The sequence below is a fragment of the Rattus norvegicus genome, chromosome 7 (genome assembly GCF_036323735.1).
Source record: "Rattus norvegicus strain BN/NHsdMcwi chromosome 7, GRCr8, whole genome shotgun sequence".
Lineage (NCBI taxonomy): Eukaryota > Metazoa > Chordata > Mammalia > Rodentia > Muridae > Rattus > Rattus norvegicus.
Window position 1 is genome coordinate 133,216,438 of NC_086025.1, and position 15,748 is coordinate 133,232,185.

At 48.9% G+C, this 15,748-nt stretch overlaps 1 protein-coding gene and 1 long non-coding RNA gene across 7 annotated transcripts in view; one reads left to right on the forward strand and one right to left on the reverse strand.

The window, feature by feature from the left end:
* Dip2b (disco-interacting protein 2 homolog B) overlaps positions 1 to 14,993 on the forward strand; it is a 178,038-nt gene extending 163,045 nt beyond the window's left edge. For 5 of the 6 annotated variants that reach the window (XM_017595330.3, XM_017595331.3, XM_039080373.2 and 2 more), the window contains 7 exons: positions 739 to 909; positions 2,270 to 2,331; positions 3,694 to 3,751; positions 5,063 to 5,137; positions 6,883 to 7,060; positions 9,101 to 9,224; positions 10,837 to 14,993. In XM_017595330.3, the coding sequence (XP_017450819.1) occupies positions 739 to 909; positions 2,270 to 2,331; positions 3,694 to 3,751; positions 5,063 to 5,137; positions 6,883 to 7,060; positions 9,101 to 9,224; positions 10,837 to 11,089 (921 nt within the window). In that variant the 3' untranslated portion in view covers positions 11,090 to 14,993. Of the gene's footprint in view, positions 1 to 738; positions 910 to 2,269; positions 2,332 to 3,693; positions 3,752 to 5,062; positions 5,138 to 6,882; positions 7,061 to 9,100; positions 9,225 to 9,786; positions 9,923 to 10,836 lie in introns of all 6 variants that reach the window. The other variant, XR_005487417.2, reaches the window with a different exon arrangement.
* On the reverse strand, positions 4,386 to 6,235 carry LOC134479575 (uncharacterized). Its single transcript, XR_010053104.1, has 2 exons — positions 5,793 to 6,235; positions 4,386 to 5,646 (listed from the first exon to the last, which is right to left on the reverse strand). It is a non-coding gene; the product is annotated as an uncharacterized LOC134479575 (long non-coding RNA).
* Positions 14,994 to 15,748: the final 755 nt, after the last annotated feature.

Consider the following 15,748-nt stretch of genomic DNA (forward strand, 5'->3'; position numbering starts at 1 on the left):
GGTCCTCAGTGGGCTAGGCTTGACTGAGCATGCCTCCTGCCCTTTGCCCTCTCTGCGGGACTGACTGGATATGTTGTAAATGGCAGGGGCTGGAATGGCCTCTTCCTAACTTGGTGCATTCTTTCTAAGCTAATTTTATTCTTTGTGGAAAGGAAGAGGATCTATTTATATAACAGCATGTGGGAAACTCACCTCTGGCAGATTTTTCCCACTAAACTGGAAACCCCAGAACACTGGAGATTGGGCACTCCATGAAGAACAGAGTCCTTGTTCATGTGTGCATCCAGTGACTGTGTATGAGGAAGTCATGTACTGAATTCCCTAACAGAGAACTAGGACCCCAGGACCTCAAACAGGAGATGGGGAGCCAACTGCCTGGAGTTCTGGGTTTGTTTTTCTACTGGGACTAGAGAACAAGAGAAATGCAAGGGAACGTGGCCAGAACAGAAACACAGTGCTGAGAAGAAAGTCCTAAAAGCTTGGCTTTTAATCCCCCTCCCCATGGTGAAATGCAGGGCCTGTACATTCTAACCTACTGCTTCCAGCCCAGGCCCAGGCCCAGGCCTTAAAGAGAAAAAATATGGAGTAGATCCCTGTGCAGCTGATTGTACCTAGATATCTGGTCATTTCCTCTCTGAAAGATACTCTTCTCCATGCCTGGGCCCAGAAGGTAGCTCTTGGCTTTTCCTGAACAAGAAGGGATCTTTCTAATTATGTTTTGGCACCAATTCCTTCCAGACCCGAGGGATCAACCTTTCCTGCATCCGAACTTGTGTGGTAGTCGCAGAGGAGCGGCCTCGGGTCACCCTCCAGCAGTCCTTCTCCAAGCTCTTCAAAGACATCGGCCTGTCCCCTCGAGCTGTCAGCACCACTTTTGGGTCCAGGGTCAATGTAGCGATATGTTTACAGGTAGCACCTTGTTGTTGTGTGTATGTCTTAGCCCTATTCGTTCTTTTTTTTTTTTTTTTTTTTGGTTCTTTTTTCCGGAGCTGGGGACCAAACCCAGGGCCTTGCGCTTGCTAGGCAAGCGCTCTACCACTGAGTCAAATCCCCAACCCCGCCCTGTTCGTTCTTATTATGACCCTGCCAGGCCCCAGTAAGTGGGTCAGAGTCCTGTGGATTTATCCAGTTAGCTTTAGCACAATTACTGGGCAATGTTTTGGTTTTGGTTTTGGTTTTGGTTTTTAAAAGATTTATTGATTTATGTGAAGAGGGCATCAGATCCCATTACAGATGGTTGTGAGCCACCATGTGGTTGCTGGGAATTGAACTCAGGACCTCTGGAAGAGCAGTCAGTGACACTTGAGCTATCTCTCCAGCCCCGCCCCACCCCCTGTGACATTTTCTACACTAGACTGGCTACTTCCCAGCTGTGCTCCCCAAGTACTTGCTGTCTGAGTCTCGCCTGGGTTACTTCTGCTCCATCACTCTGTCCTCAGACGGCACTTCTCTTCGTCACATGCTCCTGCTCCATCCCATCCAATGGAGACCTCTTGCTCTCCTGTCTTCTTTCTCCTTCCTCCTCATGGTCCCTACGACCAACTCCAATACCATGAAGTTCTCGCTGCAGGTGGTGGTTCTTTGAGACAGGGTTGTCTGATCTTGAACTCACAGCAGTCCTTCTGCCTCAGTCTTCTGAGCACCACAGTGGACTGTGAGTCTCTTCAGGGTCTTCAGGGCTGTGCTGCTCTGCCTGGTTCTGCTTGGACACTGTGGAGATGTGGGCTCTTTATCTTGCCTGGTGCATCTCCTGTGTTCATCTCTAAAACGATGCCTTTGCTTGCCCTAGGGTTGGCCTACGGGTCAGTAGGTTACTGGGGAAGAACTAAGAGAAGAGCAGGCCAGTGGCTGCCAGGCCAGTGTGATGCTCTCTCTCTCCTAGCACAGTGCTCCAGGAGCCACTCCGAGTCCTATTTCAATGTCATTAGTTGATATACAGCCTTCTTGTCCCCATAGTTTGCCTTTTAAAAATAAGCCTGCATCTTTTGCCATGTTGTTCTGGGTAGGTCTAGAACAGTGTGATTTTATGTGCTTGGCAGCTCATGAGGTCCCTGCTCTGAGCCCTGGGTAGGGCACCAGCCCACCCCCACTGCAGACTTGGTACTGCTTCACTGCTGCAGAGAAAGCCAAGAGGTCGCCAGGCCAAGACTCCCCTACCCCCTTTGAGAAAGTGAGAGTGAGCTCTCTGACAGCAGACATTCCCGTCTGCGGGACAGAGACATCTTGTCCAGGCTTTAAATAAACATTGTGCTCTTTTGTTGTTCTTTAGGGGACCTCAGGGCCCGATCCAACAACTGTGTATGTGGATCTGAAGTCGCTGAGACATGACAGGTACGGTGGGCACAGAGCTGGGCCTTAGCATCAGCACTCCTCCTCCTGTTGTTTACATATTGAGGGGCGATGCAGGAAGGGAAAGAACCATTAGTAAATGACAGAAATCTTGTTTATGAAAAGAAAACTTTAATTCTCACAGTTGCTTCATTATTAGCTTTTGGCTTTTTTTCTTTTTTTAGGGTTTTTGTTTTTTGGTTTTTTGGTTTTTTTTTTTTTTAATCACCCAAGAGGTGGAGTAGGATTTGAACCCTCAGTTTTTTATGCAGCCTAAGCATAAGTTTGTTATGTAAGCATAACTTACAGTCATCCTCCTGCCTATGATTCTGCTAGGTTATAGGCATGTGGAATTGTGCCTGGCTTGCTGTATTGTTCTATAATTAAAATGAAATCTTAGTTTCTAGCTATAAATATATACTTTTGTGGGACTGTGTGTGGTGGCACACACCTTTAATCACAGCACTCAAGCAGAGGCCGGAGGATCTCTATGAGTTCTAGGCTAGCTTGGTCCACATAGTAAGTTCCAGGACAGCCAGAGCTATACAGGGAGACCCTGTATCAAAAACAGAAATAAACAAGAAAACAAACAATAGATATTGTCTTTTCTCTGCAGGTCAAAAATAAAGATGAGGTAAACAAGATCCATGAGGCAGGGAAGGGGCTTTGAAACAACACTGCATCTGAGTCCCTGATTTGTGACTTCCTCCCTCGCTGAGGTCACACTCATGCTGGGTTTTTAATGTGTGTGTGTGTGTGTGTGTGTGTGTGTGTGTGTGTGTGTGTGTGTGTGTAGCCAGAAAACTACAGGTGGTGTTACTTGTATTCCTCGGGGACCATCCTCCTTGCCCTTTGAGACAGGGGCTCTGAGGCCTGTGGCTTGCCAATTCTGAGAAGATTGCTCGCTTCGTAGCTCATGGCTTTGCCTGTCTCCACCTCCCAGCACCGGGGCATAAACATGTATCAGAGCACGTGGCTTCTTACTCGATGCTGAGGGTGGACTGGTGTTCTCATGGTTAAGCAGCAGCCACGTCACTGCTCAAGTCTCGGGTGGTCTGATGGCAGCTGTCTTAGTCAGCGTCTTTCCCTGGAGAGACTGGCCTCTCAACTCAGATGTCACCATGCCTGGGAACATTTTTGGTTGTCACAGTGGGAGCTGCTATTGAAACCTAGCAAGTAGGGATGGGGATGTTGCTAACAACACTCTCTACAACAAACTCTGACCCAGAGCACCACGTGTGTGGAGTGAGAGAAGGCCCCACTCTGGGAGCAGAGGTGCCAGTTACACATCCTGAGGAGGTAACTGCAGTAGCAAACGCAGTTTCAGAAAGACTGCAGACATTAACTCCTGTGTCTCTGCTGCAGGGTCCGTCTTGTGGAACGAGGTGCCCCCCAGAGTCTCCTGCTTTCTGAGTCTGGAAAGGTATTCTGTTCTGCTAGCTGCTGGGGAAGGCTGGGATGGAGGAAGAGGACTGAAGCCTGAGGGTAGAGTCCAGTAAAGCTTGGGGAGAAGCCCACAGGTTTCCCTTAGCGGATGGTTTCAGATGCATGAAGCCAGATGTGGACTTATCTCTCTATTGTTTAAACCCCATAGACATGCCATTCCTGCTGATAAGCCAGCAAAGTGAATAGAGAAGCAGCACCTGAGGAGAGCCAGCTCTGTCTGTAAACACTGAGAGTCAGGATGGAGAGGAGGGTGGGCTGGGGGGAGAGCTTGCACCCACGGGGCAGCAGCAGCGGCAGCGGCAGCGGCGGCAGCAGCATTGCCTATGGAGTGAGCAGCTGCTCTGGGCATCCATTTATCCCATCCCTCTGTCCTCATCACCTCCCCCTCCACTATCCCTCACCCTGACCTGCCCAGACAAAGGACAGAATTATGAAGATGTCTCAGGGTCCTGCCTAGGGATCCTGAGGCAGAGGAGAAAGAAAACCCAAAGGAGCCCCTGCCTACTCTCTCCAGCGGATGTCACAACACAGGGGCTTGTGTGGAAATGCTTGTGTGGGCCATGCCATTCAGTGCTCATGTCTGCAGCTGGGTGCACATGGAAGCCGGAATGTCAGGTCATGAGGGAGGCCATCGCTGCCCTTTATTTACTTCCTCTAGGTTTAGATATTTAAACCGATACACTAGGCAAGTGGCTTACTGCTGAACTACACTGCTGACCCAGGAAACATGTTTGGTGAGCCCTGATCCGTGGGCCCAGACAGCACATAGGTTTCTTTTCCCTTCTGGAAGATCCTGGAGATGTGCCATCTCTCTCAGGGATGTGTTTCTGTGTTCGCACTAAATGCATTACCCACTGCAGCCGAGCTCCCTGTGGAGTGGTCTCCAGGTGTCTCCTCCTGCTGCTCATCTTTGGAAAGACTTACCCAAAAGGGAATGGCTGAGTTATTTACCAAAGTCTTGCAGTTGTGGCCTTGAGCAAAAGTTTCTCATCCCTCTGAAGAGATGGCAGTCTAGGTCAGTGTTCTAGCTTCAGAGTGGAATTCATTGGTCCTCCATCTCTACTACGATGAGGAAGGTTGACCAGGAACAAACAGAAAAACACCTTAGGACCCTTTGCGAGATGACTGCTTCATCAGCTCCTGCCATTTCTAGTCCAGTTCCTAGAGGTCATTGGTTGATTGCAGGGTTTGGGGTTGGAAGCCATGCCTCAGACCAGTAAACTAAGCCACAGCCAAAGTTATGCAGTTTGGTTAAACTGAGTATTTGTATTTCCTCTTTGATTCTCAGATCTTACCTGGAGTGAAAGTAGTTATTGTGAATCCTGAGACCAAAGGACCTGTTGGAGACTCTCACCTGGGAGAGGTGGGTGTGACTCTCATTGGAGACTCTCCTCTGGGAGAGGTGGGTGTGACTCTCATCTTCACTCTGAAGTCAGCCAAGATTGTGAGGTCACACCTGAGCCAACAGAACTGGACTCCACTCCATCCCTCCGTCAGGAAGGAATCCTGTTTTTTCTGAAGAGCTGGTGATAGAAAGGGGCAGAAGGAGGAGCCTGGGACTAGACTCAGCCTGCGTAGAGATAGTCTGATTTCTTCACTGCCGTTCGCTTACCTGAATGCAGCCAACTCATACCTGCTCCCACCTGTGAAGGGCTGGGGCTGTGGGAGCCCAAGCACACATTTTAACTCTCATAAGTGTTATACTCCGAATATACTGGTTTTGCTTCGATGTGGTGGAGATCTTAAGTCTTTCTTCCACTCTTCTCTTTTCCTGGGTCTTTGAGGAAAGCTGGTGGAGCCATAGCTCAGTGGGAGGGTCTTGGGACTGTAGTCACTGTTCTACTGCAGAGAAGAGACGCTGGGACTGAGGCACTGTCATAAAGAGAAAGCATTTAGTTAGGAGCTTGCTTACAGTTTTAGAGGTTTAGTCCATGTCTCAGTTAGGGTTTTACTGCTGTGAGCAGACACCATGACCAAGGCAAGTCTTATAAGGACAACATTTAATTAGGCTGGCTCACAGATTCAGAGGTTCAGTCCATTATCATCAAAGCAGGAACATGGCAGGATCCAGGCAGGCATGGTGCAGGAGGAGCTGAGTGTTCTACATCTTCACCTGAAGGCTGCTAGTGGAAGACTGACTTCCAGTCAGCTAGGATGAGGGTCTTAAAGCCCACACCCACAGTGACACACCTACTCCAACAAGGCCACACCTCCCAATAGTGCCATTCCCTGGGCTGAGCACATACACACCTTCACAGTCCATTATCATCATGGCAACATTCAGGCAGGCACTAGAACAGTACGTAGAGAAGCACATCCTGATTGTACGCAGAGAGAGACTCTGGGTTTGGCCTGGGCTTTTGAAATAAACTCCAGCAAGGCCACACCTCTTAATCCTTGTAATACTCTTACATAGTATCTCATCCTCGTGACTACCCATTCAATTACGTGAGCCTATGGGGCTGTTCTCATTCCAACCTCCAGCTGGTTACCAGCCTATCAGTCAGGTGGGCTGTTTACTTCTCCAGACCTGTCTGCTCTGTTTTAGTAATGATGACATGCACCTCGCGTAAGGAATAGAACCTTTGTGATAGATAAATTCCGTTTACTGTGTCTGCAGTGCACAGGAACAGGCTAGCTGTCAAGCTCTGAGCAAACCTAGTTGCCCTGTTTACATTGCAAACTCAGTGCTCTGTGGCGATACCTCAGAGCCTTGTGCCACAGGTATACCACAAGTGTGGGACCATACCTTGCTGTATCTGGGATGCTGGAAGCTGATGAGGAATGAACCAACAAGGCCATGCAGCTTAGCGTTAAGAGCATAGCCTCCGTGCCAGCCACCAGGGTAGGGGCTCCTTTCTAGCCCTGCATGTTAGGGGAATCATTAGACTTGTCTTTCTATCTGTATAGTGAAAATTACAACCATTTGGCCATCCCATGTGTCAGAACTGATTGAGAGCAGGCCACTAACAGAGTAAATGCTGGGTAAATGTTAGCCGCATGCTGTTGTTGATTGTATCGCTAGTGTGAAATGAGTTTGTTTTTTTCATTGAAATACTGTGCCCCAGGAGAACTGCACTAATTCGGCCCTCCTTCCTTCTCCTGTAGATCTGGGTGAATAGCCCCCACACCGCCAGTGGCTACTACACCATCTACGACAGCGAGACTCTTCAGGCCGACCATTTCAACACCCGTCTGAGCTTTGGAGATGCTGCCCAGACGCTCTGGGCCCGGACAGGGTACCTCGGGTTCGTCCGCAGGACGGAGCTCACCGCAGCCACTGGAGGTATGGATGGTCCAGCCCGTTCTCTTCCCTTGCTTACATCATTGGCCAGCCGATTCCACCTGCCTGGGGAGCGAGTCCCTCTGTGCCTCTAGAACGTGTAGTTGAAGTGATAATGCTCATTTGAAGCAGCCTTTGTCCTTTGAGGACCCCTTAAAATGCCACGGTGTCAGTGCACAGAGCAGGAGCTCCTGAGGAGCAGCAGCCAGCGCAGGCAGAGGGCGGCTCTCTTAGGGTGACACCCAGTGCTGACCAAGGTCCTGGGGTGGCTCTTCTCTGTCTCTTCTGCGCTTGCACACCGTTTTGAGTACAGGAGAAACAGGAACATACTCAACCCATGAGAGGGAGTTGGGTGTTGTTGTCTTTGTTTTTGTTTTTTGTTTTTTGGGTTTTATTTGTTTTAATGGTCTAATTCTGTAGTCCTGGCTGGCCTCAGACTCACAGAGATCCCCCTGCCTCTGCCTCTGAAGTGTGAGGCTAGAGTGCACCACCATGCTTGGCCTGGGGATGGCTGCTAAAGTGGGTCCAAGCCTACTTATGGGCAGCGCTCTGTCAGAGGTGCCCTAAAGCTGCCTTCTGTGCTTTCTGCTGCACCCTTCTTCCTGACGGGCACTGGGAGCCGCTGTAAACCATCCCCACTGTGTGGAAGAGCTGATGGACACGGCACCCTGGGCCATAAAGGCCTCGGCTGGACTGCACCATTTCTCCTGGGCAGATTTTATGGGGCATTTTCTGACACCAGGGAGGTGAGAATTGTGGCCCCTGGCCAGGCGCCCCAGCTTGCTTTGTGACTGTGAGCCTGTGGACTGGAGTCAGTGTCCTGTGCACACAGTGATGTGTGATGAGCTGCAGCGCTGTGCTCAGTGCTGGCCATAGATGAAACCCTGACTCAGGCTTTCATCCTCACATCAGAAATCTACTCTGTCCATAGAAGGACTGCAGAACCTGCCTCCTTCCGCGTGCCTTCCTGCCTCCTTTCTCGGCCCGCTCAACCTGACCACACTGATCTCCCTTCTCTGCAGTTAGAGAATTTACAGCCCTTCCAGAGGACCCAAGACCAATTCCCAGCACCCACTTCAAGTGGCTCACAACTGTAACTGAATCTCTAGGAAATCTAATGCCTTCTTTAAAGTGGTCCACGGGCTGGAGAGGTGGCTCAGTGGGTAAGAGCACTGACTGCTCTCCCAAAGGCCCTGGGTTCAAATCCCAGCAACCACATGGTGGCTCACAGCCATCTGTAATGGGATCCAATGCCTTCTTCTGGTGCATCTGAAGACAGCTACAGCATACTCATATAAATAAAAATAAAACAAATCTTAAAATAAAAATATAAAGTGGTTCACAAGCACCTGTAACTCCAACTCTAGAGAATCCAATACCTTCTTCTGGATTCTGAGGCACCTACACTCACGTGTGCACATATGCACACATAAACACATGCATGCATGCATGCATGCATACATACATACATACATACATACATACATACATACAAAAGGTTAAAACCAAAACGAAGCCCTTGTGTGTGTGGTCTGGACAGATGGCTCAGTGTTAACAGCACTGGCTGCTCTTCCAGAGGACCCAGGTTTGATTCCCGGGACCCACGTGGCAGCTCACACTTGTAACTGCTCTCCTGTCACCATGAACACATAGAATAAAACTAAGACTTTTTTAAAAATATTTTTTTAAAGAAGTGTAGCCGGGCAGTGGTGGTGCACACCTTTAAACCCAGCACCCTGTGTCAGAAAAGAAAAAGAGAAAAGACAAAAATGTATGTTGACGTGTGCAAATGTGTGATCACTTGTGCTGTCACCTGCTGTGGGGCCACCTCTCCTTCCACCTTCCTCTAGGTTCACCTGCCAAGCCTTCCTCAATCCAAACACAATGATGTATTCCTCACAGCAGCCGTTTGTCCTCTCTTTCTCACAGAGCAGGCAGCAGCACTCAGGACCAGTCACAGCAGGCTGACTGGTGGTGCCAACCAACCCTGTGCTCTCAATGCCAATGGCGCACGTCTGAACCTGTTCCTCTTCTTTCTTTCAGAACGTCATGACGCCCTGTATGTGGTGGGTGCGCTGGATGAGACACTGGAGCTGAGGGGATTGCGATACCATCCTATAGATATAGAAACCTCCGTGTCGAGAGTCCACAGGAGTATTGCTGAATGGTAATTTCCCTACACAGCTTGTTCTCGCTTCAGCATTAGTGATGATGAACTACGGAGGCCGATGTGGGAACATCTGGAGTTCAGACCAGCCTGGGCTACCTAGGGAAGAGATCCTGCCCCAAAACACGCAAAATAGGGTCTTTCAGCTTGCATGGGTTAGAGCCTCTCCCCAGATTTAACAAGAGCATCTTTACATGAAGAACTTTCTGGAAAGCATAGAGAAGTCGGTGCTATAACTGATCTTAGACATTTGACTTTATTACAACCAAATATTACTTTTAGCTGTTTTTAATAATTGGAATCATTTTAAATATCAGTTGAGCATTGTATATCGAAGTCCAGTTCAAACCTTTTGGTGTTGTGATATGCTCAGTGAAACTTATATTGCAAACCACAGACATTGTGTTCAACAAAGTTTGAGTAAACCAGATATGATGGCACACACCTTTAATCCCAGCACTTGATAGTCAGAAGTAGATAGATCTCTGAGTTTGAAGCCAGCCTGGTCTACAAAGTTATTACCAGAATAGCCAAGGCTACACAGAGAAATCCTGTCTTACAGGGAAGGGGAGCTGAAGTCAAGTCAGACATACTGGCTCACCTGAGCTATAGAGAGAGACTCTATCTCAGACAAACAGCACCTGTGTTGAAGTCAGCAGAAAGAACTTTGACCTTCTGGAAACGCCCCAAGTCTCAGAGTAGGTTACAAACAAGGGACAGGTGCCTCTCCTTCCTCTGAAGCTGTGGACACCTGTATCCAGTCCCTCCTTCCTGTATAATCCAGTCCTTCCTTCCTGTATAATCCAGTCCTTCCTTCCTGTATCCAGTCCCTCCTTCCTGTATAATCCAGTCCTTCCTTCCTGTATCCAGTCCCTCCTTCCTGTATAATCCAGTCCTTCCTTCCTGTATCCAGTCCTTCCTTCCTGTATCCAGTCCCTCCTTCCTGTATCCAGTCCCTCCTTCCTGTATCCAGTCCCTCCTTCCTGTACCAGTCCCTCCTTCCTGAGTAGCTGCATTGTGTCTCTCCTCTAAATTCCAAACTGTCAGACGCATGGGTCCTCACCTCAGGAAGTCCCAGTCTCAGATTCCTAGAAAATGCTGGAAGGCTTAGCAATCAGTTGTTTACATACATGGCTGGCCTCTGACTGACATCCAGGAGAAACAGGGTTCTCAGGGACATGGGCCTAAGCCTCAGGAGAAAGTACAAAAGAGAGCTAGCAAGATGGCGCCACAGGGGAAGGAACTTACTCCCAAGTTGTTCAGGAACAAACTACCTGAAGACAGCCCCAGAACCAGACTGTGGAAGGAGAGAACAGACTGCCTCAACTGACCTGACTCTTCACACCGCAGTGCTGTGTCCTCCCCACAAGGAACAAGAGAGAGAGGCGGCTTGCCCATTAAGAGCACTTGGCACTCGTGCAGAGGACCTAGGCTCTGTTCCCAGAACCCACGTGCTAGTCACAGCCAGCCAGTTCCAGGGAACCCACATTCTCTTCTGACCTCCTCAGGCCCTTCATGCACTTACATAAATGCAGGTGAACGCCCATGCTGGTAAAGTCTAAGTGACTATTCTTAAAGGATGAATGTTAACTGAATGTCATTGGAATTTCAGTGCTGTGTTCACGTGGACCAACTTGCTGGTGGTCGTTGTGGAACTGTGCGGCTCTGAGCAGGAAGCCCTGGACCTGGTTCCCCTCGTGACCAATGTGGTCCTGGAAGAGCATTACCTCATCGTTGGTGTTGTGGTTGTTGTGGACCCGGGGGTTGTCCCCATCAACTCCAGAGGAGAGAAGCAGAGGATGCACCTCCGAGACAGCTTCCTAGCCGACCAGTTAGACCCTATCTATGTGGCTTACAACATGTAGCCAGCACTGGAGGGGCCACAGGGGAGCCCTGTGGTTAGGAGCAGGCTTTCAGCAGGCATGAAGATGGCTCGGGTACAGCCTTCATCTCACCCTTCGGGACTCTGCAGTCACAGCACCAGGAAAACCATGTTGACAGTCCGTCAGACCTAAGCTCTGGCATGTGCGACAGCACGTCACTAAAGCAGGCACACGCATGTCGCGCTACCCTCGTCTGGTATACAGACCTGCATTTTCACCTAACCTTTTAGGCTTTTGAAAGGGAGTTTAGTGAATTCACACAAAGGGGGGATCTGAGTCCCACAGTTCCCCACTCTGTACTGTATTTTGCCATTTCCAGTAGTCAGGTGTTCTGCAGGGTTTCTTAACATGAAACTACCGAGCTTGAGTCAGCCCATAAGCAAATCCAATAACCCACATGAGAACTGCTTTAATGTGTCTAACTCTCAGTTATAAACATTCTGACCAGTGTTTAAACATGTCAGTAAGAACACACATAATCCAGCTAAAGAAACAGGCGTCCACTTGCTTAACTGGGTAGCTGAGCTTCTGCTGGAGAGCGCTGTGGCAGGACCGTCTGGCCAGCAACACAGAGCCTTCCATCAGTGGGGTGTGCTAAACGAAGGCTGCCTGTGCTGTGTGTAAAGCTTACGCCCAGAACTAGCCTAAGCTGCTTTCAACCCACTCCTCCCAGCTGAAAACACTCGTGTCAGGATTTAGACATAACCAAGAAGCATCAGTTCCTAACTACGGAACCACAGTTCACTCAGGTCAGTGTTGAGACACCTAGAGTGACCACAGGAGGATTGCCACCTTCTGCTTCCCTATGCTCTGTGTCTGCAGTTTCCCCTAGATCATCCCCTGAGAACTGAGGCGTGAGCTCTTCCTCAGAGGTCAGTGAGGGTGAACGCTGAAGGCTGGGAAGGGAGTGGAATCAGCCAGCTCATGGCGCTAACTGTAGGCCACATGCGCACATCTTACCAATAGCCAATGTGGGTTGGCAGACTAGTCAGACCCCGTGGAACAGGAAGTCTGACCCCGCAGGAGCTCTTGAAACTACCGGTGCCTGAGCCACACTCAGTGCAGGGCTGAGTTAGGCTCTGGCTCAGTTCCCATTCTTTGGTCTGAAACTTCATGTATCTGAATATAGTTAAATTTTATTATTTTTTTCTTACAGAAATATTTTTAAAAATTAAAGAAAACCTCAAGTGAAAAAGAATTAACCTGTTAAATCAGAATGGCTCTCTTTGACCCGTTCTGGTCGATCATGTAAATATTTATTTAGACTATTTTGATAATGCATATTATTTACCCCACTGTAACATCCTGTAAACTAAATGTGTTTTTAAGCAATTTTTAAGACTTGTAATTGCCCTAAAAAAAAGGTTTATTAAGCCAAGACCAGACTGAGAGCAGGGCAGCATTGCCGGGCTGTCCTCAGTCTCACGGCGTGGCCTCTGTGGGCCCTTCTCCATAGTCCTCTTCCTGTAACTAAGCGCCACAGAGGGGGACCCTCTGCTTCCACCTCAGGGCCTGTGCACTTGGGATAGGATTGGTCTGCGTGGGATGAGGGAGATGTTGGGGTGTACAGGGGAGGAATGTCACCTCCTGGGCAGTGACGTCCCATCTCACTATCCATTCCTTTACAAAGGAAATGCCGACTTGTTTTGAAAGTCTTAAAACAATTAGTTTTGCTTCTTTTTTTTTTTTTCCTTTGAGACAGGGTGTTTTGATATAGTCCAGGCGGTTGCCCTCCCCCCACTGGGTTACAGTCGTACTCTGCCATGTGTAGCTTTTCAGATGGTCTGTGATACTTACTAAGCAAAGCAGAGCCTGGGTAGCAAACAGTTCCTTGTGAGCAGTCCCCAAGTTTTAAGGTCCTTCAGTTCTAAGAAGAAAACTTGTAGACCAATTCCATCTTGACTGATAACTCTTACTAATGCAGATTATTACCTTAGTGTCACTGTCCGTGACACATTGTCTACAGGAAGTGTAATGTGAGTCACATCTGTGCTTTAAACTTTCCTAGTAACTACTTTTAAAAAAAGAAAAGGAAAAGGTCTCATTGTGCAGCCCTAGCTGCTTATAACTGGCTCTGTAGACCAGGCTGGTCTTCAGCTCAGAGAGATCCCCTCCCTCTGCCTCCTGAGGGCTGGGCCTAAAGGTGTGCACCACCACAACTAGCTGAATCCAGCGTCTAAACATGTCTTAAGGCATGTGATACTGGTTTTAATATATTTACCCCAAATACTATTATTTTGATATAAAATCGCTAGCTGGTTTCTGTTCTCTTATAATTTCAGAAGTGTCAGTCCATCTCACCAGCCAGTGCCCAGCCAGTCACCCCCAGCTCATCTGTTTTGAGATGAAGCTGGAGTGGAACACGGGGGGGGGGGGGGGGCTGTGCTTAACAAACTCCCTATACTGAGCTCATCCCATGTAGCCCAGGCTGGCCTGGGACCTCTGGTCTTCCTTTCTCTGTCCTGAGTACTGAAATTGCCGCAGACACCTTCATGCCTTGCCCCCAGTCTCTAGTTTGTCCCCTTCTGATAATGACTGCTTTTTTATTTTCCTGTTGCTTTTCTTTGAGTCCATCCCCCAAAGCCAGACTTCACTAATAGAGGAACAAAACCTGAGAGTTGTCCCCAGGAACTCTGCTAGTTGGTGATGGACCCCCCAAGGGCTATCTCAGACTTGTTTTCCCTTGATGGCATCATGGTTCTGGCCCTTTCCACATTTAGTGGAAGCTTCCTGGTTGAACTGACAATGAAAGCAGTCCTGGAAACCCATTATTGATAAAACAAAAGGCCTGCAGAAATTCCTGACCACTGAACCTGGAGGGTGGGAGGGTGGGGTGAGCAAGAGTAAACGCCATCGTAATTACAAAAGAGAAAACTTTCTCTTTTTCTCGTGTGTGTGTGTGTGTGTGTGTGTGTGTGTGTGTGTGTGTGTGTGTGTGTGTGAGAGAGAGAGAGAGAGAGAGAGAGAGAGAGAGAGAGAGAGAGGGAGAGAGGGAGAGAGGGAGGGTGGGGGAGGGGGTTACTGTATAGCCTTTGCTGGCCTTGAGCTTGATGTTCTTGCCTCAGCCTTCCAGTGCTGAAGTTACAGGCGTCCTCAACCAGCCACACCTGGCAAGAGAAGTCTTCTAATCTGGAAACTGTGAACCCTCAGCCCTCAGGAGAGGGCCTGAGATGGATCAGGGAGTTCTAGCTGCACACATCCTGAGCGCCTAAGCCCTCAGAATGCCCACCATGCACACAGAGACCCCATTCTCCCCAAGACCAAGTCCTCCGCTATTGGGGACCATGGCCTGTCTCCTCACCTTAGTCCTTGGGTGTGCGCTTATTGGTCCCCTGGAATCTCAAAGGGCCTGAGGCCTTAGGCTCCTTTAAGGTCTCTGCCCCAGGCATGGTGCTCAATATCTTGGCCAAATAAGTTAACTTTCCTTGAGTATCCAGGAATTTAAACTAAAGCAATGAGTCGTCTGTCACCTTGCCCTGGAACTGCAGTGTAGCCGGCCTTAGTGTTCCTTGTGTTGTCTGCTTTGATGTAAAACCACAGGTGTATGGAGGCAGAGGCTGCAGTCCTCTGTACACACAGTAGGCCTTCACTTTACCACAGTCCTGAATGAGGCATGTGTACATGGGTCATGAGATTGATCCCAAGGAAGAGACTGCAGACACATGAAGATTTTTAGTCCTAAATGCTGTTTTGTTTACTTCCCGTCAAGATATCAACCCCTGTCAAATTCAAACTATAGTACTGTGTAATTATGTATAAAGGTTTTTTTATTTATTTGAAATTAGATTAGATATACATTTTTAAATTTAACATCTGGCTGGACAGTGTTCTATTAACTCATTGAATGTGTTTCTTTTGTCTTGTGTTAATAAATATTGATGCCTGATTGTGCTTCATCCTTCACTCTGGGTGGGTCTGGGATTGAACCCTGGGCCTTCTTCAGGCCAGCCCTGAGCCACACCCACTTTCCTGGATTGATTGAACACAACTTCAGACTGTAAAGTGAGAAGGTGTCACTACAGCCTAAGAGTGCTCCAGAGCAGGCACAACTGAAGGAGACTGGATCAAGGGACAGCAATGTCACTTTGCAAGCCAAGAAAATGGTTGTCAGTGAGCGCCAGGAAACAAACCTGAGGCTCTGTGAGAGCAGCAGTCTCTTAGCTGCCGAGATGCTCGCCGCACACCCAGGGTTATGTTTGGATTTATTCTGGGGGAAGAGGGGAGCTTGCCTGTGTGAATGTCAAAGAACAGCTTGCAGGAGTCAGTGCTCTTTGCACCCCGGGGTCCTGCTGCCCAGTGTTCACACTCAGCCCTACTGCCATGCCAGGGTAACTCCAGCTGCTCCCTCTGAGCCTGTGTGTGGCACTTGTCATTTAAGACCTGGGTTGCAGGCTGTGTCTTCTGCCTTGCGCTGGACTGTGGTGAGGTTTATTGCCCTATCACTTCCTGGTAAGCAACTGGCTTACCTTTGCAGGATAGACTGTTTTGGCACTGAGGACACATGACCCACACCCCACTTAACAGACACTCACCAAGTGCTACCCACCAAGCACAGACGCTGTGTTAAGGAAAATATGAGGTTTGTGGCCTCAAGGAGCAGGGACAAGCCATGAGGTGTAAGGACAGGAGTGGCGGGGTGGT